The sequence below is a fragment of the Trichoplax adhaerens genome, genomic scaffold (assembly GCF_000150275.1).
Source record: "Trichoplax adhaerens TRIADscaffold_4 genomic scaffold, whole genome shotgun sequence".
Taxonomy (NCBI): domain Eukaryota; kingdom Metazoa; phylum Placozoa; class Uniplacotomia; order Trichoplacea; family Trichoplacidae; genus Trichoplax; species Trichoplax adhaerens.
This window is the reverse complement of record NW_002060946.1, coordinates 3,693,071-3,714,662: the sequence shown is the minus strand read 5'-3', so window position 1 is coordinate 3,714,662 and position 21,592 is coordinate 3,693,071. Positions and strand designations below refer to the sequence as shown.

Here is a 21,592-nt window from a genome sequence, read left to right as displayed (position 1 = left end):
TACAATCATGATAATAGACTAAGTATACCTCATACGAGATACCATTCGTATGTCTATATTCGATGTTACAGTACTTGCAAAAAAGATATTTTACTTAATTATAAGAGGGGTAGCTCTTCTAGTTTGGATAGATAACGTTAAAAATATCAGTCTTACTAAACATCTACCACAGAATATCATACGTGTTATCATATCTAATGGAATAGCACCAAATGTTATATAATTAAACAAAATTAGAGAACTTTTACGAGTTTAAATGATAAGCGCATAATTTTAGTACGTTATAACATGCAAGCAAGAAAATCCTGTTTGACCGCATTATGTTAGCAATTTGAATAAGCAACCAATATCAAATACGAAGTAAAAATATTTCCATCACACATATACAGTATACATTATACTCGTCTAAACGGTATGTACAAAAATGTATTCAGTAATATATGAATACAACCAAAAGAAAAGTTATCCAAGTAAACTATACATATCCAGAGAAGAATATAGCCAGACGATCGAAAATGTTTGTTCAAGGACATTTAGGTTAGTTAGATTTACGATATTTTAAATATATATAAATAATCTATTACATGATTTAAATGTTTAAATATTCGTAAGTAATGTACAATATTAGTTATGTCTATATTTCTAAGAATAAACAGACATTAAAGACTTTCTAATTAACGGCATCAGCTGTTATTGTATAAAATAAAATGATGTAGGATTGTCCTTGCTATATCGTTTTAAAGAATTAATGTACAATATTAATTATGCTCACATTTCTAAGAATAAGCAAGCATTATTAATGGCGTTCTAATCAACAGTATCAGCTGCTGTCGTATAAAATAAAAATGATATCGCATCGTTCTTGCTATACCGTTTGAAAACTAACCTGTACAAATAAGGCAACTATGCCATTTTATAAAATTTTATACTATTTCGTAGCGTAGTTAAGATGCCGTATAAATAAGTAAAAATATAGTGTAGCTACTGAAAGTCATCGATTCAATGTTATGATGTCAAATTTTATAAGATACTATGAACATTAAGAATTGGCTAAGCTATAAACTGCGACTTTTTCTTTCATTCCTGCATGTCTTTTAACGCTGTCGATCTATCGATAACAAACAATAATGACTAGCATACTAAAAAAGTGCGCATAGTCAGTAACCCCATACATGAGGAATATCTGCAACGTCAACTGTTATGAACTCAAGTCAGATAATGACAATGTCTTCTTTAATTGATTATAACTCCAATGGAGCTGTTCAACTTCAGTTTGATGTCTCTCTTTTGTCTCTTCTAACTGCTCCAACAGATGGCGATTTGTTGCGACTAATGCTCTACAAAAGTACAAAGTTGAGTGAGGAATAAAAATTTGCAATCAATTAAACATCGAAAGTAACGATTCAACAGGTACGGTGATTAATTTACTTACCCATGACTTTCCTGTAACATGCCAGTTAGTGCTTGAATCTTGGTATTAACGGCATGAACCTGCGAGGATTCACTTTTTAATGATTCTAATTCTTGTTTAAGAGTACGATTCTCTTTCACGAATTCATCTTGTAATATCATAAACAAAAAGGTGTAGCTGTCATATCATGATCATGGAATTAAGATTTAACAGTCTAGTCAATGGATATGATAAGCAAAAATTGCAAAATCTTCATTTATTACCTAAACGTGATTGATATTTCATCTCTAGTTGTTGTATAGATTCAACAGAACCAACTTGACTTTTCAATGAAGCGTTCTCTTCTTTTATTTTTTCATACCGAGACCGTAGAAGATCCTGCAAAAAGAAGTTTTTTTATTAGTTACTATAAACTATAAATTTAAAAAATTTTATAATTTATGTCATTGATAGATCCACTGATAGGTCTACATCTACATTCTTACTAGATCCTTGTTAGCCTTCTCGAGCACTAGCTTAATTTCATCTTGTTGTTGCAAGCGATTTCTGTAGGATTCAATTTCGTTAGCTTTGTCTTGGTAATTAGTTCTTATTGATGATAACTCATCAATACAATCGTGAAGTTTGGCTTTTAATTGCTCATTTTCCTCTAATACTGCTGCTGGAGTTTTAATATACTTTGAAAGCATGGCTTCAAGATGGCCTAAAAATTGATATACATGAAATTCATTGGATTGACGTAAATAATAATTTACGAGTATATATTTCTTAGCTTGTTGTAAGTACAGCTGCTACAATTAAATTATCTAAATATGTTTGTTAATAAGCTTGGCATACTAATAAGTATTAGAAATTATGTGATTGACTACACAACGAAACTTTGTGTTCTATATCGAAGATAATTTATTTACATTTAGAGCATCCAAATAGACCAAATTTTACTTATAAATTACTTTTTGCTTCCCCCTCATTCAGTTTAGTGTTTTGTTTATTTATTAAGGTAGATATCCTAGTACTGTATTGTTTCTCGCATTATAGCATTCCTATTTTTGACCCTTTACGTAATTATAATATCCGCATTTATCAAACGATCTTATCATATTGTATAACTAAGACAAATAAATTTACATCACATGAGTTATCCCTGTTCTAAGCACAATTTATTATTGTGATAACTGTTACAGTAAGAGTAGTTTTCAGGAATTTAGAAATTCTCTGTTTTGCAATACCTTGAAATTTGTTATTGCGATGGAGCGATTTTGAACCATTCCAATATCTATTATCACGAATTAGGCAACAGATAAGTTTGTATAGGTATATAAAAATTTAATTACTTATTCTTTCGATATAATAATTAACCTGTCTACGAGATTAAGCATTTCTTCAACAGCCACTTTCGGTAATGCTACATAATTCTCGAGGGTTGATTTATCGGGTTGTGATACCTGTGGATAAATTAAAACGACCTAAGCGATCTATACAACATATACATGGACCGTTACGTTTGCTACGTACACGTAAGATATCGGGGACTACTCGAAAGAAGAGAAAGGGACAAGACACGATCGTTGGCCTTTTCATTTTTTTGCAGTTTTCGGCCGTGTCCCGCCCCTTTCTCTTCTTCCGAATAGTCCCTGATAATGTTAGGGTTAGGGTTAGGATATTATGAGTAATCAGTAAAATGGTATTTTTGTCATCAACATTTTTAATACTATGTGTACTATTAATGTCAATTTCATAGTACTGTATATCATAATCCAAATTATGCGTAATCATACAAAATATGGGAGTATAGCACTTTAATAAAAGCCCTAGATGAACGCCAATGTAGCATGCTATAAAGCACTGTTGTAACATAGCCAAATGTTTCAATGTCATCTTAACACGTTTATATTATTACATAATGACCGATTAATTGATGCGACATTACAGAATAAACGTTTGAAAATTATGCTAACTTGAGTAGTGTCACCGCCTACACTAGGAGAAGTCACTGTCGTCAACGTATCGTCATAGCGAATTCGATCTTTGCTTGTTATTCGCGAATTCGTTTTCTCAGCATCTTTATCTTGCACCTCTGGCGGAGCGGGAGTAAAATTAGCTTTTGAAATATATTTCGTATAGGCTTGCCTTTGATCTTGAAATTTTAAATTAGGGTCATCAGTTTTGTTAATTTCCGAATCGAAATGACGACCTCTATTTGGGGATATAACTGCACTAATGTTTTCATCAGCAAATTGTACCCTGCTGCGGCCATGTATCCTACTAGTTTTTTCTATATTTTAAAAGGAATAAAAAGGGTATTGTTAAAGATTATCAGTCCTGCTTGTCTAAGTTATTAGATTTAATCAAATTTATCAGGAACAAAATGTTGTATTCCTACCTGGGGAAGTAACGGATTTTGATGCTGCCAATGACGTATCTAATTTATTATTAGTGCTGCCATATCTCGATGGTGAATCATCTATCCTTTTTAGCTTAAAATGCCTCTGTTGATCATCATCTTGATTTAGAACTGTTTAAAGGTAAAAAAATTAGTAGCAATAATTTCAATACTTAATATTATTTTATATAAACTATTAACAATATTACGTAAAAATCAGCATAAGGAAACTTTTACCTTTTAGTTCTTCTTTTGTGTAACTATCGGCAACGGGTTTTCTTGCCGTTGACCCAGTCATTTCTCTTTTTTGACCTAGATCACCACCAGTACGCGCTACCAAATCTAATAATTCATCATCGTTGTCTTGCACCATTACTAAACGAGCCATTTTAATGACAATTTAAATGTTAGTGAATTAATATACTTCTAACATGGAATTAGTAGAATGCCATTATATTACAAATTCGCATCGTATAGCTTCTAATAATTCATAATTGGTAGTATTGTCGATATTCACTTACGTGGAGGCCTGGCTAGGGATTTAACCATATTAACTCTTGGAACGGAAGATCTATACATGTATAGGTGTATTAAAATATAATTAAGTTCTTATGTATGTGTCTTTTATCGTACAAAATATATGCTACTGTATATTTCATTAAAGGCAGGATAATAGGATTACTTTTCGGGGGAAGATTTAGCAATTTGTACATTTGGCTTTTGTGACATTACGGTTGCCTTCGAGCATATGTGAAATGGAAGTAAATATAATAAAAAGGATTTCAATCATTCTATACTAAGATATATTAACAGTAAATAGTATCATTACAGGTTTATTATATACGGACGATTATATATCAACAACTTAAATAACATTAGCTATTAGAAGAATCTTACAGCATCCGTAGAAAAGAGGGTTAAAGCTGCCCTTCGTTCACTATCTCTGACGCTACGATCGTCTATTAAAATAAAATTAATCATTATGGTGGAATAGAAAAGGTTTATTACTGTAGCAGGTCAACGATTTTGGTGAAATATGCAAAAATATGGGTATAAATTTTAATTACCAAGTCGTCTTAAACTAGGTAGCATATGAACTACAAACAGCCTATAATCGGATTCGTTCTTAGTGACAGGATTTAATCTCAAGTCAAGTTCCTAAGGTAAAATAAAAATTATTGTTGTCACGACTTTTTTGTATATCCATGATTCTGTGCGTACACTATATAATTCTGATGACATAAATTTTTGGTATGTTAATACAATAAGCACTATGTTAGCGATTACGTATAACATTAACCTATTTACTATTCAGTTGAGGATTGTAGCAAAGAATACACTCGGTACTGCAAATTACCTACCTTTAAGTTTGTATTATGCCTAAGTTTATATAGTTCATCCAGCGAAGCTATACGATTATAATATCTACGATTTAGATCGATTAATTAAGGAAAACAAGATCTATAGATTCGATATCATCAGTATTTACGAGTATATCTCTCCATTCGTAGAGCTATTTTAACGGTACTACTTTTATATTTTCATACGGTATATATATGTAATTACGAGCAAATAACTTCAATGTCGAATCAATTTATTTAGGATACAAGTTTAACTTCTCCAATAACTTGAGATTTTCTAATCCCTATAAATAAAGATAGAAAAGTTGTAAAACAATGATTGATGGATAGCTATGACTTAAATATGCTATCATATTAACTGATAGAAATATGAGATAGCATCATTTCGGTAACTTGAGGTACGGTGAAAGGAAAGTAAATAACTTACATCAAGCGAAGTAAGTGCATTGCGTGACAAGTCGACATGTTTTACACGCACAAAACCAACGAGACCTGAGCCAAGTTTTATGATCTTCTCTTGATATGCGCCGGGTAATGATAAAGAACGTACATCGTCTATATAATAATAGAAATTATTATTCTTATTCGATATAGTGTAGCTACCAAAGATACACACTTTCAACTTGCATTACTATAACAAAATGTAAAATGCAGGTACTAGAATACGTATAGCAAGAAAGTGAGAAAAATTTTCTAAAATATGGCGCGTTATTGGGTGTATAATTCCAACGATCATGAAATGAAAACAATCTTCCATTTCGACTTAAAAGTGCCTGTTAAGTTTTAAAAATTTTATCTGGAATTGAGTAGATACCTAATTTTGAGAAACTACGTATTTGCAAGTTTTGGCTCCCTTTAATAGCATAGTACTACGTCGAAAATATTGTCTATTTCTTGACTATTATTGTATATGTACAATATCATTTCATTTTGTCTTGCTAGCGTGATTTTCTTGCAAACTCCATGTTACCGTTCCTGTTGTTACCGTGGTGGTCAAGTCTTGCGAAGCACTTTGAATAATATCATGCTACCGTAAAGGCTTATTATGAATACAGGATGCTTCTTTCCTATTTCGATACTATTAATAGCTATCCTCTTGGTAATGTTGATTAAGACATTCAAATTTTGAAAAGATTGATTGTTTAATCGTTTTATGAGCTCTCGTCGTAGTACACCGTACGTACGGGCTATAAAAATTTAGTTTCTAGATGTCATAGTTACATGATGATGCGTCTAATGTTTCAAATGCAGTAGGAACTTGTTGTTTCCCTGTTCAACCAAGGTTAAATATTTTTACCTCGTCTACACAAACATGCTATGACAACTGTTGCAATAATACTGCACATCAGCAAATCTAGAATATTATACAGAATCATTTTATTTTAATACAGCAGCAAACTATTTTTCCTCGATCATCCAATATTAAATGTTCTACGCGTAATTACTTGGTTAATCTGTGGTAATTTAATGGATTGCATGCATCATCATTTGGTATACTGTATTTGCCATGTCTACTGAGATGAACGCTATCTCAAATTACTGTAAATAAGTTAATCTAATCTAATCCAGTATGTTGATCTATCAAAACTGAGATGATCACTCTCTTGAAAAAGACCTCAAACTACTATACGGGTCTATCAGTAGTTAATGGAATTTAGTGTCTTATTAAGTCTGCTGAGATAATTGCTATCTTGGAAAGGCCTTAAACTATTGTAGATAAGTTGATGGACAGTGTCTTGATATATCTACTGAAATGATCGTCATCTTAGAAAAGACTTTGCATGACCGTAAATAAGTTAATCTAACCCAGTGTCTTGACATATCAAATTGAGATGATTGCTATTTTGAAAAGACCTCCAATTACTGTCAATAAGTTAGCGGATAGTGCGTTGATATATCTACTGAGATAATTACTATCATGAAAGACATTCGATTACTGTTGATATATCTACTGAGATGATTGCTATGTGGAATGAAGATTTCAAGTTGCTATGACTAAGTTCAACTAATCAAGTGTCTTGACTTCATTTAGCAATGATTAGTGACTATATTAGTAAAGTTCGCATAATAAAGATAACTTGTATATATAGTAATAATGGTAGTAGTCGATTGTCTATCTATCAACATATATCCAAGTTGTGGACTACTGGAGAAAAATCACTTGCTTACTATTCGTCGTCCTAGTACTAGTGCAGAATCAAGAGAGAAATAAAGCGTCTGATCAATAAGGGACGGTTGACGACGCCCTCGATAGAGTACTCATTGTGTCCATTTAAATTCAATTTTCTATCTACACCAGCTGCTATTACTGTACTATTTTCTTGAATCGATCATACGAATTAACAAGTTGAGCTAGAACCATTACAATTTATTCTCTTTCCACTATCATAACATCAACTAGAGTATACTTTAATCGATTCAAGGCCTGCTGGCTAATCAAAATAGACAACATCACTATAAATAAATATCCCAAGTCCAATCTTATCATAGCGAAAGTAGCATCGTTAACAGCCAACCTAGTGGCCTACTCATCATCCTACAGCTGCTATAAAAGGTGGATAACCTTGCATAAAAGTAAGTAATAATCAATGAATTGGATTTTACCTAAATTATCATGCTTTAACTGGATGCGCTGACGTATCCATTTCTCGGTTGCTACTAGCCCCGCCATAGCTGGATAACCGCCGATTTCTTGAAAAAGAATAGAGTCTGCGTAGTGATGATCTCCTACTTATTTGAGTAGCGTGTGGGCATCGAGTCGATCATCATTGTGTGTTCGTATAGGCTCATGGCTACTGTATCGGGCAGTAGGGTAGAATACTGTACAGTTGGTTGCAGACCCACTTCCGATCCGACAAAAATATTTTCCAGCTGGATCCTTAGTCTAATTTTGGATTATTTCCTCAACAATCGTAGAGAATTGGAGAAATTTTCAACGTAAAATTCATCTGTACTCTACAGTGTTTGCTACAAGGCTCGGATAAATCCAAATGGATCAGTAGTTACGGACTGTGTTTGCACTACAGTGGCTATAGTATCGACTTGAACGAGGACTTTGCCACCATGAAAAGGATCAGCAATTCAGCATGGACCTGCCTTGCCCAATGAGACATCGCAGCTGTGCAAATGTACTACTTACATCCTTGATCTTTTCATTATTAACCTTGCATGGTATACAGTGCACACAGTAGGCAACCACTAAAGCAATCAGACCTGCTTTGCTGTGTAAATATACTACTTACATCCTTGATCTTTTCATTAACCTTGCATGGTATAAAGAACACACAGTAGGCAACCACTAAACGAGTGAGTAAAAAATGGCTGGTTGCTGGATAAGATGATTTCTACAGCACTCTACAACCATCAGTACCAGCAATCAGACCTGCTTTGCTGTGCAAATATACTACTTACATCCTTGATCTTTTCATTAACCTTGCATGGTATACAGTGCACACAGTAGGCAACCACTAAACGAGTGAGTAAAAAATGGCTGGCTGGATAAGATGATTTCTACAGCACTCTACAACCATCAGTACCAGCAATCAGACCTGCTTTGCTGTGCAAATATACTACTTACATCCTTAATCTTTTCATTAACCTTGCGTGGTATACAGTGCACACAGTAGGCAACCACTAAACGAGTGAGTAAAAAATGGCTGGCTGCTGGATAAGATGATTTCTACAGCACTCTACAACCATCAGTACCAGCAATCAGACCTGCTTTGCTGTGCATAAATACTACTTACATCCTTGATCTTTTCATTAACCTTGCATGGTATACAGTGCACACAGTAGGCAACCACTAAACGAGTGAGTAAAAAATGGCTGGCTGGATAAGATGATTTCTACAGCACTCTACAACCATCAGTACCAGCAATCAGACCTGCTTTATCCGATGAAATATCCCTGTGCAAAAATAAACTGTCGTCCTTGATTTTCCCATCCACAGTGTGCATTAGTATGAGATATATTGATGCATTACTAGAGAACAGAGCCCATGTTTTACTTTAATCACTGATTTCTGCAATTTAAATTGTCGACACGAGCAATCGGACCTGCTTTGATTGAATGAAACATCTCTGTGCAAATCAATTGTCATTCTTACTTTTCTTGAATAGCATGATATGCAGTAAAATACCATAAAAATAAGTGAGTCAGAAAGGGATACAAGCTGACAGTTTATTTTGCACAGCGGAGCTTGGGACTTTCCATGTCGATGACTTGACTACGTTGACATAGAAGACAACTTCTACAGAACTCATCGAGTGTCGACATTATTATTATTTTTTTTATTTTTATACTGACTATCTACTGCATGCAGTATGTTAACAGCGGTGTCTCTGGCAATAGTCAACTTTTCCTATTTCCTAGCATTTTATACAAGCGTTATTGATCATCTATCCATGAGCGGAAACTCGCTCTTGAATGGTCCAATCCTTTCCATCAATGTCCTAAATTACTGTCCATTTATGTGAGCTATCTATTTTTAATTTAATTTGAATTAATCAGGTTGGGAAAGTATAGTACTTGTTTACTGTCCTGATACAGTATAGGATAGACCAAATGCCGTTCAGATCGACGGCGTAAACCAATTAAGGATCAGAATAGCGATCCACAAATTATGCATCAACAATTCGATATACTTTTGTATGCAATGGACTTGCAACTGATTGTATCTGATCACAACTTGACATTTGTGCAAGGCTATAGCAAGTGTAGGCTAGAAGCCTTGGAGAGAAAGATCTCTAGTATACGCTCTTAGCCTCTTATCATGCTGAGCAACTATCTTTAACAAGCAATTTTTTCAAAAATGGAGCGATTTTGAACCTTTCAAAGCGTGTCAAAGATTCATGGATAGTGCTAGAACGACAGGATAACGTCCATCTTGTGCGTTATTCAAAGACGGTTCGTTTGGAAGTAGTTTTAAGCTAAAAGGTCAAAATCACTCAAAGCGGTAGAATCAGACTGGAAAGTGTTTCATTAAGTTAAGTTAATATGGAATTTATACAAGTTTACCAGGGGCCATCTTTAACCTCTCGCCTCTTGACCTCTTGGAAATGTGTTTACACATCGAGCTTGCTCATTTGTCATACTGTATTGGATTTTAGACGAGCTACTTGGATACCGTATAAGGAAAGTGATATTGTTCTAGTAGTATATCTTAACATCCATGACATGATGCAGCACATTCTCTATATTACTCATTCAACTGGGTCAGAATCCACTCATACCATTCTTATCCTCACCAGTGGAAGGAGTGCCATTACTATTCCGGCGAGCAGCAACTTCTTCTCCAATCAACCGCATTAATAGTTTTCCGATCTGTAAGTACTTTCCATCAGTTGTAATAGATGCATGAATAAGTTGATCACAGCTTCGTCGTCATAATAGCTTACGCAGCAGAATAGAGGCATAAGGACGACGAAAAGAAAAGCGTTTCATCAATACGTGATGATGTACAGCTGCAGGTAAAAAAGTCATCGATCTCATTACTTGTTTTAATACCTATGTAGGTCAAAATGTCCAGCCTTCAAGGTAAAGTTTGCTTAGTTACTGGAGCAACGCGAGGAATTGGCAAAGGTATCGCTGTCATACTTGGCGAAGAGGGTGCTACGGTTTATATTACAGGTAAGCGATTCCTATTCTCCCAACAATCTTCCAGCTTACACTCTACAACAGTTCCATTCTATTTTACTATCCTGATTCAAATCTCGATGACGCATTCCATCGCTAAGCGATGAAAATGATCGAGACGTTATCATATCGAATAAATCTAAATCAACATCCCTTAAAGCCATATCTATGTTCTACTTTCCTTCATCAAAGAGAATATCGATATGAGATGCACTTTCAAGAGATTGATTGCAAATAACGAATACGCGTACGCTTCATACTGTAAATGCAAATTTTCCCATTTCAATATCAGATCAAGAATAGAATGAATTAATGCGTTGTTGACGAAGTATAGATAGCGTACTTATTGTAAATAGGCACATAATCCTGCTGATGGGACCATACAAGTCTATGATGATAGGATCAGCAGCATTATCGGATGGAATAATAGACCAATCTAGTGTAGTACATATATTCTACAGCAAGTTGAACGTCAGTTAGCCAGTGCAGCATCGACAGAAAAAATTCATTCAAGTATTATAATTTACAGAGATATCGTAAGAACGACTTGAATTCCTTGGCAGCTTGAGGAATTGCCCCCTCCAAATAGCAAAATTAGGCGTCAAAAATGAAATAGATTCTCTGTTAATTATTGACATTCTTAGGACGTACTCTTGAAGCCAAGCCAGGCTTATCTGGATCATTAAAAGAAACTGCCCAGGAAATTGATGCAGCTGGTGGTAAAGGTATTCCTATCCAGTGTGATCACTCTAAAGATGAAGATATTGCCAAATTATTTGCAACTATTGCAAAAGAACAAGATGGTCGATTAGATATCTTGGTCAATAATGCATACGCTGGAGTCCAGGTGATTATGGCGATTGTACTTAGACGTTAGGCTAAAAACATGACAAAAACAAACAATTGACATGAGGATAAAATTCGAAATTTCACTACCGCCTTCTGTCATGTTGACCTCAAGTGTTCATACGTAGCCATACTCGTCAAAGATACATATATAATATAATCATAGATCAATCTAGAATAATCACGTTGAGATCAATTGAAGTCCTTACCATTGACACTATATATTTATTATAGTCATATAGTTCTTGAAGGTAAACTGCTTTTAAGACTTATTATACCGACTTCAAAATACTAGTATGCAATGATATTTCGCAAGGATATCCCTGTAGGAGGACCAAATTTATACGATTCTTTTTTTAATTTCTTATAACTTACATCCGATAAATAGAATAACTTAAAGTCTACGTAAGCGTATTGATGTAAACTATCGTAAATTTATCACTGATGTAATTACTGCAATCGTACTTCCTAAGATGATTATTTACAGACTTTTAGTCATCATTTGAAAGATTTTACAACTTTTATCGTTTAATTAATTTAATCACATACGTTTTCTCTCTTATGCTACGTAGGCTATCTTTGACAACTCCCAAAAGAAGTTTTGGGAACAGGTTATTACTTTTTTTTATCGATATGCTTCAGTTATCTTGAAAATCTTTAACAATTATCTGTATCCTACAGCCCGACAACATGTGGGATACTATTAATGGAGTTGGTTTGAGGTATACTATGAATACCTTACAATATCATAATTGATTTAAGTTACTTTTGTTTAAAGGGATCCTTCTAACATTTATCTTGCATAAATTCTCAGAGCCCACTATATCGCAACATGTCATGCCTCAAGGTTAATGGTTCCTCGTAAACAAGGTTTAATCGTTAACATTTCCTCGGCTGGAGGTTTACGATACCTCTTTAATGTTGCTTATGGTATTGGAAAAGCTGGGGTATGTCGAATAGTGTTAATTGCCAAGTTTTGATACAAGTAATAACATGAAAAGCAGTAACAAGCCATTGTTATCACCTTTTATCATGCACCAACCATAAATCATTTCCCATAGGTGGATAGAATGGCTGCAGACTGTGGTTACGAGTTAAAAAAATCTAATGTTGCCATGGTGTCTTTATGGCCCGGCCCTGTTAAAACTGAATATGTATCTAAAAACTTGAATGAGCGAGACGAGGTCTATTAGCATAGCATATAGTTGTACTTATCGATTAATCATACAATTTTTAACATTTAAATTTCATTATGTACGTGGCCTTGATATACGATTCGTTTGCTTATATGATTAGATGAAATCGATATTCAGCGATGCAGAAGATCCAACATTTAGCGGAAAAGCAGTGGTGGCTATGGCAAATGGTAACTTACAAACTGAGTTAATCGCAAATAGTTGACTATACGAGTACTAATATACAATGCATCGTAGTTTCTTAGATTGAAACTTAAGATTTTATCTTCAGCTGTTACAAATGAGAACGATATTTTACGATTTTGTCTTAATAAGAATCGAATGTCATAATTTATTTTAAGATCCTAATATTATGAAAAAAACCGGAAAGATAGTAACCACTGCTGACTTATCAACCGAATATGGGTTTACTGATATTTCTGGTAAAGTTTCACCTTTACATATCGACCAACTGTTACTTTGAAATTGAATTAAATTGACCTAAAACTATAATGAAATGATATTTTTTGCAGGAAATCGTCCCTCCAACATTCGTAGTGTGAAAGATATGCTAAAATTCTCTGGATCAAATCTGGCACCTATTGTACCAGGATGGATTCGGCTACCATGGTGGGTTATTGCAGCTACAACGCACAAGTTTTAAAAGTCGACCCTCCATTTCTTTGATATTATTCTTAGTTAACTGCTGTATAGTATAAAGTATATTAGAACAGATGTTAGCAAAGTACATAAAATATAATCAAAATACCAAGAGTTTATGGTATATAGTATAGCTCGTAATTCAGTATAGAATAAAGATATGCCAGTATTTGTATCTGATAGCTTCTCTCTTACACCATCATATATTATGTTCAACTTGTTATCATAATAAAATTGCGATCAATGTTCTTAATATCATTCTTAGCGTTAGATAAGTCATAGAGAGCGGGATCATTTTGCAAAATGGGGTTGATGTTATCTATCATGATACCGAAATGACATAGTTGATATTCTCTACTCTACTCTACAACGGTATTAGCTTACTATTCAATGGAAGCAGTAGCAAGATATTTTACCCTTCGCTCTACATTTTTACCAATAAATTTTATTATGGCCATTTTAGAAAATGAACATCTGTAAATATGTAATAATGCAAACGTAACTGTCCTTCATTTAATGGATGCCTTATACCGGCCGTATCACTTGAAATCAATCTTAAAGGCAACCTATATTGGCATCGAGGCTGCCACCTGACTCTATACACATTTTTTCAGGACGATAAGGAAATTTTTATGCAATAGGACTCCTTTATGATAGATATAATTAACAACTTCTTTAATACAATAGAGAGATTCCTGACAAACTATCCATAAATTTTACAACATAGCAATACTTTAAAGTAACTAATACAATCCATTTATGGTATTAACTTGTCTACTTTGGTGTTTTACCTTGTGCTTTCGTACAACAATTTATGCAATCTATGTACGCTGTACAGTATTATATCTTAACGTTTCCTCATCAGATTTATTTTACTATCCTGCACATATTTTATATTATTATACTGTACACTATGCTGCTTAATTTCATGCTCAAGAGTTAAGATGGGAAAAAATACTAGGACTAATTTCCTTCTCTTAATTCTATCCATGATAATTGTGCCTTAGACAGAGATCTACATATTCATCATGCACACATTAAATGAGAAACAAATAATTTTGTACTATAATCTCGTCCTTGGCTATTACATTTTCAAACGTTCAACCAATTTATCGTTTCAATCTATTTTACCTCCTTCTATCGATATTAAACTAATTTAAGCTTGCATTATGGTTAATACCAGTAAATAAATTTAATTTTATTCATTTTTACTCTACCGTAAGCCATTGGATGCCTCTTTAATATTTAATATTCAGACACAATCTAGATTGGTAGTATTGATGATCAATAAAGATTAGATTTCCTAATAGTATTAAAGTATCAAAAATAAGAAAATTTTAAACATATACAACCTATAAACGAATGTATATCCAACCAAGTTATCCACTACCTTCTATATTATACAGTGCTGGTACAAGAACAAACACATAAATAGTCGCAATTTTTCGTCAAACGATGACAATCCTATAAGGGATTAATAGGTTTATTAAGTGAAGAAAAAATTGCTGGCGATGCTCTCTATTGCTTGTATTAAAATTGTCTCTATTCTGCGCATTTAAATTAAAATTCTGTATTATTTAAGCTGCTAATTATTCTAGAAGTCAAGTTGTTGAATTTGAAGGCACTCTCATTTATTTACCAAGTAAAATGAAGTACCTTGTTGAACATCACTTAGTATTATCATCGTATCTCGAGAGATAAATCTGCTTATTAAATACAGCTATTAGCCAAACCTATCTCTATCCTAATGTTATAATTGATTGAATTTTATGATTATCCTCTATTTGTTCAAGGCAATTATCGGTCTATAATACGCTAAATCGTCATCGACTTCATTCAAAGATGCGATCACATGGACTAAAAAAATAACAATTTATTCTAACAATAGCCATATTAAAGAGGTGTTGCTATCTTATTATAGCTTTGGGGAAAAAAAAATGGGACGTATAACAATCAACTATTGGCCTATATAGATTTATTTTTTATATTAAGAGTTGCTTTAGATAGCACTATACGTCACAGCAAGAATTGTCTCTCGTTTGATTTCTTTCCCCCCACTCGTCATTTTGTTTACTCTAACTAAAGAATAGACAATATTCAATGCAAGACTAAAAGCCATTTGTTTAGGATCTGCATGAGGCTAAAATAAATCTGCTGTTTTAGTATTAAATCCTTAGCTCCTAGAAGGTCGGAGAAAAAGAAATAGCTTACGAGACAATGTAGCTTGCCTACTTTGGACCACATTTCCAACTTTTATTTTACTTTATCATTCCTCTAAAGCTGACATTGATTTAAAATTACATCCCCATTTAATAATCTTCCTCCTCCATTATTCAATCTCTACTGTAATTATCGACGACAACATAATTAACATTCCAATAGGGGAAAAAAATTAATCATTTGAAAAAAAAGAGTAAGTAACGCTTACGACTACTCATACACACGTTGGCACTAGTTAATCGAGGATCTATTTTAGTTGTTCATATCTTTTAACAAGGATGCAGACCAAATAGGAAATCAATTGCCACAATAGTAGCTATTTTTATTAATGTTAGATTAAAATTTGATTCGTATTATGGTAAAGTCATTTTTTCCTTATCGTCATTATTCTCTTTCTATTATAATTATCAATCTCTTCAAGGCAGATAGAGTTATGTTAAAATTTAATATTATTACCCTTAGTAGTAAAGATATTTCAAGATTGATTGCAGCATGGCTACTTATCAGAATGGAACTTCAACGGTAAGTATGGAAAGTTTCTTTCTATTCTTATAATACAACTATCTCGCATTTTACAAGGCATGAGAGAGAAAAAATGAATTATTTGCTTTTTTGACGTCGAAAAAAGAAAAAAATTACTTACTACTGATACTGTACTTCAATAAAATGATTTATGCTACACTTTTAATGTAATCGTTAGTCAACAAAATGTTGCCTGTAAAATATTATTTGAAAAATCAAGATTGTTAAGGTGGCTACTTGATTAAAAGTGCTTTTATGACTTATTTATAGCGATCAAAGCGATTAAAAGGAAAAGTTTGCCTAGTAACCGGCGCTTCTCGTGGTCTAGGTAAAGGTATCGCAATTGTACTTGGTCAAGAAGGAGCCACAGTCTACATTACAGGTTGATAGTTGGAATTAATAAAATAACGCTGATAGTAATTGGATGATCAAGCAATTAAATTTAATCGATAATGTAATGACTGTAATTTAGACGTGATTTTCTCATTTATTTGATCGTAAAACTGAATGAATCAGGACGAACATTCTATCCAGATCCTGAATGTTCTGGCGGATCGCTGTGCGAAACCGCGAAAGCGATTGACGATGCAGGTGGGATTTGTTATCCCGTTAAATGTGATCATAGTCAAGATGAAGACGTCAAGAGGTTATTTGAACGAATTACATTAGAGCAACATGGAAGGCTGGATATTGTGGTGAATAATGCTTTTTCAGGCATTCGCGTAAGTTACGATAGCATACCGCTTCTTTTAAGTAGATTTGTCGATATTTTCTCTGTATTGAACATCAAGTTACACTGTAGTGGTTAGCTTAGATTTCTTTAATAGGATATCATTGTATCTAATTGATTATTTTATTTTAGTTTTAAATAAGAGAGAAAAATAATGATAATCTAGTTATAAAAACGGATAAATTTTTAATCCATTTTAGCTGACACTTTTAGCGTGATAATATAAGTTGTTGCAGTTGCAAAGCATAGCCCCTATTCAAGTTATAATGAAGACAATAATATCGATTGCAACTCAAAAATTAGAAAGAATATAATATAAAATAGTTATGATAGCGCGCGTTCGACAGAGAGAAAATGGTTCAATAGTATACGGTATTGAATGGGATAGCATTTATCGATTTAAGTTTGTTGAATGGACTTTTTTTTGCTCCAGGCCATCATTGACAATCTACTGTTTCCATTTTGGGAACAAGTGAGTAACATAGAGCATTTTTAAATTAATTTACAATTTATTTAATGACAATCGACGTGGATATGAACTAAATTAACTCTCTCGTCTCGATGAAGTTATCATAGAACAGATTTAACTTGGTTTACGCTTATGGAATTGATGTCATTTCTTTTATTTTTAATATAGCCACTTTCCTTATGGGATAACGTCAATGATGTCGGACTAAGGTATAATGAGAATCATCACTATAGTCGTTGTTGAATCCCTTGATGGCTATTATGTTAACGTTAATTACAACTTTTGTTATTTATATATTGAATAGCTCCTTATATTCATACGATAATTAATGTATAAAGAAAGATTACAATTACTATATCAATAACTTTGAATTTGTTTAAATTCTTAGCTACAGTAACGACTGTAAAAGTATAGACGACCAAACTCCAGTTATACAGTTACCAATAGCATCCGCAGAGATTAGTTTTAATAGAAGCCAATAAAGTGACTTTAATTAAAAAGTATTTTATCTACGGCAATAATATCATTAAACAGAAATAACTCTTGCTTAAAAATGTCCTACCTTTCACCGAAACCACTCAAAACATCTATGCCAAGACTATCCTACTGTACACAGTAGCATATTTTTATTATTCTACTGTATATTTAAAGGGATTAAACGTCGTTTCGAAAATCCAATTACATATAAACACAAACGATATTTAAAATAGAAGCTATAAAGTATTTAAATTGTGTTTCAATTACAGTATTTCTATTAAGATACAGTAGATACATTCATTACCTCTCGATGCTCTAATACGGCATCGCTTTGATTTATAGTCGTAGAGAGTAGTATACGGAGAAGAGGCTTAGATTATTTTTTAATCGCTTAAATTTCTTCTTTAGCTTGAGTTCTCATAGTCAACTTTTATTTTCAAAAGTAATAATCTACATTATTCTTTATAGTAAACTCCTTAATCCTAATTAATTAATTCCGTAAACGCGAGATTTTCATTAATAATGACGCGATTATACAGTATTAATTTTTCATTTTTTTATTTGCTCAGAATATCTAATAATGTAAAGTTCTTAAAAATTGTCAATTGCTGCCGGTATGAAATAAATCAGTAGAAAGGCCTTCATACAGTGCAATATAGAGATCATTATTTAAAGTAATATGGATAAAGTTTAGAAATCTTGAAATCGATCAGCAATGGTTCATTTATCGAATGATTTATTCTATTCTTATGGCCGGAATTAACAGGGGTTATTATACGACGACTTGGCATGCAGCTCGGTTGATGATTGTCAGGAGTAAAGGATTAATTGTTAACGTATCATCTGGAGCGGCGTTAGATATCGCTTGTAATGCTTCATTAGGAATTGGAAAAGCCGCTGTAAGTAATTCAATAATTTCAAGTATACTACGGTACTACTTCAATGTTAAAATTGAATTGAAATGTTTACTCAAGGTGGATAGAATGGCAACTACTTGCGCTAGAGATCTAAAGCAATTTAACATCGCTATGGTATCAATATGGCCTGGTATTGTAAGAACCGAAGTAACAGCACACTTTGAAAAATCATTAGATTGCACTAAAGAGTTGAAAGAGGTTTTGCTGAATATCAATTAAATTATACTTTAATAATTGAATTCAATTCAAGATGTCCGCCTATTCTACACAGATTATTAGTAAAATTAAACAAGAAGATCCTCAATTTACCGGAAGAGCTATTGTAGCTTTAGCTACAGGTAAACATAGCAGATGCCGTAAGATGCATCCATATTCATGTAAATGTGTTGTACGTAAGAAATTGATTTAGAATTGCTTCTATTTAAATGCCTCTATTAATGAAAGAAATAACGTCTCTCTTATTATATGCATGATGTAGATGAAACTATTCTGAATAAATCAGGAAGAATATTGGATATATCTGATTTGGCTAGAGAGTATGGATTTACCGATGTAGATGGTTAGTTGTAAATAAATTAATCGCTGATTTCCTAAAATAATAATATTAATTCTTTTATCAATGGAATATGAGCAGTCAATTATAATCATAGTAACCTTAAGAGGATCTTTAGTAGTTAAAATCATAATAGCTAGGCTATGAGGCATAATCCTTCGAAGAATTACTATTTCTTAAACTATAACCAATCGTGTTAACAGAGGTGTAATCGGTTTTAAGATGCATTCACCAAGGATGTTCACGATCTCTCTTTAATCGTAACTAATATATACAGTTAGAAAAGACAGCGTGACGCTATTTCATTTGCACTCTACTTCATGACTATAGTTAAAATTATATAATTTAAAATTTACAACATTTTCTTATCTATTCATTTGAAAAAATTCTATAGTATCTGTACATGTTAGATTTGTACTTCAATGGTTAGAATAAGTGCCGTATAAACAAAGGGTGTCTACTTCAAGTTTAGAATAATACGTAATATCAAGCTTGTATATTCCTATTTATGAATGTAATCCAAAACAGACTTGCTTAGTTTCAGTTTATATGATAGATTCGAGTTATATTGAAACCGTATGATAGCTTTTTATTACTTATTAAAGTGCTCTAATGCATAAAGTAGATTGGAAAAAGATTGGTATTCTATGAAAATCTAATTGTTTGTATAATATTGTAGGAACAATTCCAATAAGTATCCGGTCATTAAAGTATATTCTCCAATGTAAAAATTTACGAATTGCCGATTACATCCCTGAATGGATTCGTATTCCATGGTGGCTCATTTCAGTCTATGCAAACAGTTTTTAAAACCTTGGTGATAACAATTTTATCTCATTTTATTTTACTGCTATATCCAAGATAGTCTGATAACTCAGTACTGTCCTCACCCTACATACCTAGGCGGAGTTTGACAGCAAGTCTGTATATGATATAAATGTGTACAATATCAAGTAGAAATCTAGTTAAGCAAAAATAGATATTATGTATATGATTAATCCGCCATTATTATTGCAAATTCTATAATCGCTTTTACGATAATCTTCTTAATCTTTTACCTCTCATTATTGCGAATTTCTAAATCTTTGATTGTATCTAATTCATCACTGAAAGTACCCACTACCTATCAGCAGTTTTAGTAGCTGATCATTCCTACCTTATTATCCGATTTAGTCAATACGGTAGCTCCTTATCATTTTAATTCATTATTATGACAAAATATCTATCTATAATATTGGTATGAGAGGTTCAATTTGTGTATCGTAGACACAGATCACCATTTTTTCAAATGATTAACGGCCAGTCATGCAATATCTCCAGCAGTTAAATGATGTATTGGTCATTTTTTTTTACGTGATTACAGCCTGTCACCGTTTTGATGCTAACACTATCCATTATGTAAATACGATAGATGTAACATTCCATAGAATTATGTTAACATTGATCTAGAGTGTAGTACGAGTTCTATCGGATTATAATGTTAATGTATCGACAGAAGAGATTTCTTCCATACTATAGAAAAGATTGCCATTGACAGTGTTAGCCTATATATATATATATATATAGCATATATCAAATATCACATTTGTAATTTTAACTTGATCATTTTATTATACAAGATATTAGAGCTATACAGACTTGTCGCTGTCGATATGTACGAGTATATAATATATTTTCAACGTTATTGTTCAAGCAATAAGATGATACTGTAGAAATCGATCTGGCATATTGTTACTACTTTCTTTTAGTTTATAAATAAAATAAAAGCACTTGTGATGACTGCGTTAGAAGAATAACATGCGAACTCTAGCACACCACATAGTCTTGTTCAATACTACAGCATACGCGTCCATGTAGCTGATTTTTTATTCTATAGGCATATAAAATTGAATTACATAATTTATATTTTTAATTCCATGACTCGGTTGTACTAATCAGTTCTTCCCAAATTGATGGTATCGGCACGTACATAAATATTTGTAGAAATATACAAAAATCTAGAAGAAAAAATTATCATATCCTGTACAGTGCACATCCCTATTTTGTGAATCTATATTTGATAGAGTTTCAGTATTGATACGCGTACAATGTACGTGCATTATATACTACTGTATTTGTACTGTACATAGAAGGGATTTTACTGAAGAAGCCCTTCTCGTAGTCCGTGAAATACTGCACTATACAGAACTGTACGGCATGATTAATTTTGTATTCGATTATGAAAAATGGAATAA

General features: G+C 32.8%; 3 protein-coding genes across 3 annotated transcripts; 2 read left to right on the top strand and 1 right to left on the bottom strand.

Annotated features, from left to right (window-relative positions):
• Nucleotides 1–1,198: 1,198 nt before the first annotated feature.
• TRIADDRAFT_55573 (uncharacterized protein) lies at nt 1,199–4,523 on the bottom strand (the record flags this gene model as incomplete). Its single annotated transcript, XM_002111459.1, has 11 exons — nt 1,199–1,337; nt 1,433–1,559; nt 1,675–1,789; nt 1,897–2,114; nt 2,641–2,687; nt 2,771–2,856; nt 3,370–3,686; nt 3,795–3,926; nt 4,032–4,169; nt 4,316–4,365; nt 4,477–4,523. 11 exons carry the CDS (start codon nt 4,521–4,523, stop codon nt 1,199–1,201), a joined length of 1,416 nt encoding a protein of 471 aa, XP_002111495.1.
• A 6,151-nt stretch (nt 4,524–10,674) lies between these two features.
• Nucleotides 10,675–13,474, top strand: TRIADDRAFT_23710 (uncharacterized protein; the record flags this gene model as incomplete). The annotated part of the gene is made up of 9 exons (XM_002111951.1): nt 10,675–10,783; nt 11,434–11,636; nt 12,208–12,246; nt 12,317–12,357; nt 12,450–12,582; nt 12,697–12,819; nt 12,932–13,001; nt 13,173–13,253; nt 13,344–13,474. The coding sequence occupies 9 exons, from the start codon at nt 10,675–10,677 to the stop codon at nt 13,472–13,474; spliced, it is 930 nt and encodes a 309-aa protein (XP_002111987.1).
• Nucleotides 13,475–16,182: 2,708 nt separating this feature from the next.
• TRIADDRAFT_55571 (uncharacterized protein) lies at nt 16,183–19,369 on the top strand (the record flags this gene model as incomplete). The annotated part of the gene is made up of 10 exons (XM_002111950.1): nt 16,183–16,212; nt 16,483–16,540; nt 16,729–16,934; nt 17,376–17,414; nt 17,580–17,620; nt 18,458–18,502; nt 18,655–18,787; nt 18,863–19,003; nt 19,056–19,143; nt 19,284–19,369. The coding sequence occupies 10 exons, from the start codon at nt 16,183–16,185 to the stop codon at nt 19,367–19,369; spliced, it is 867 nt and encodes a 288-aa protein (XP_002111986.1).
• Nucleotides 19,370–21,592: the final 2,223 nt, after the last annotated feature.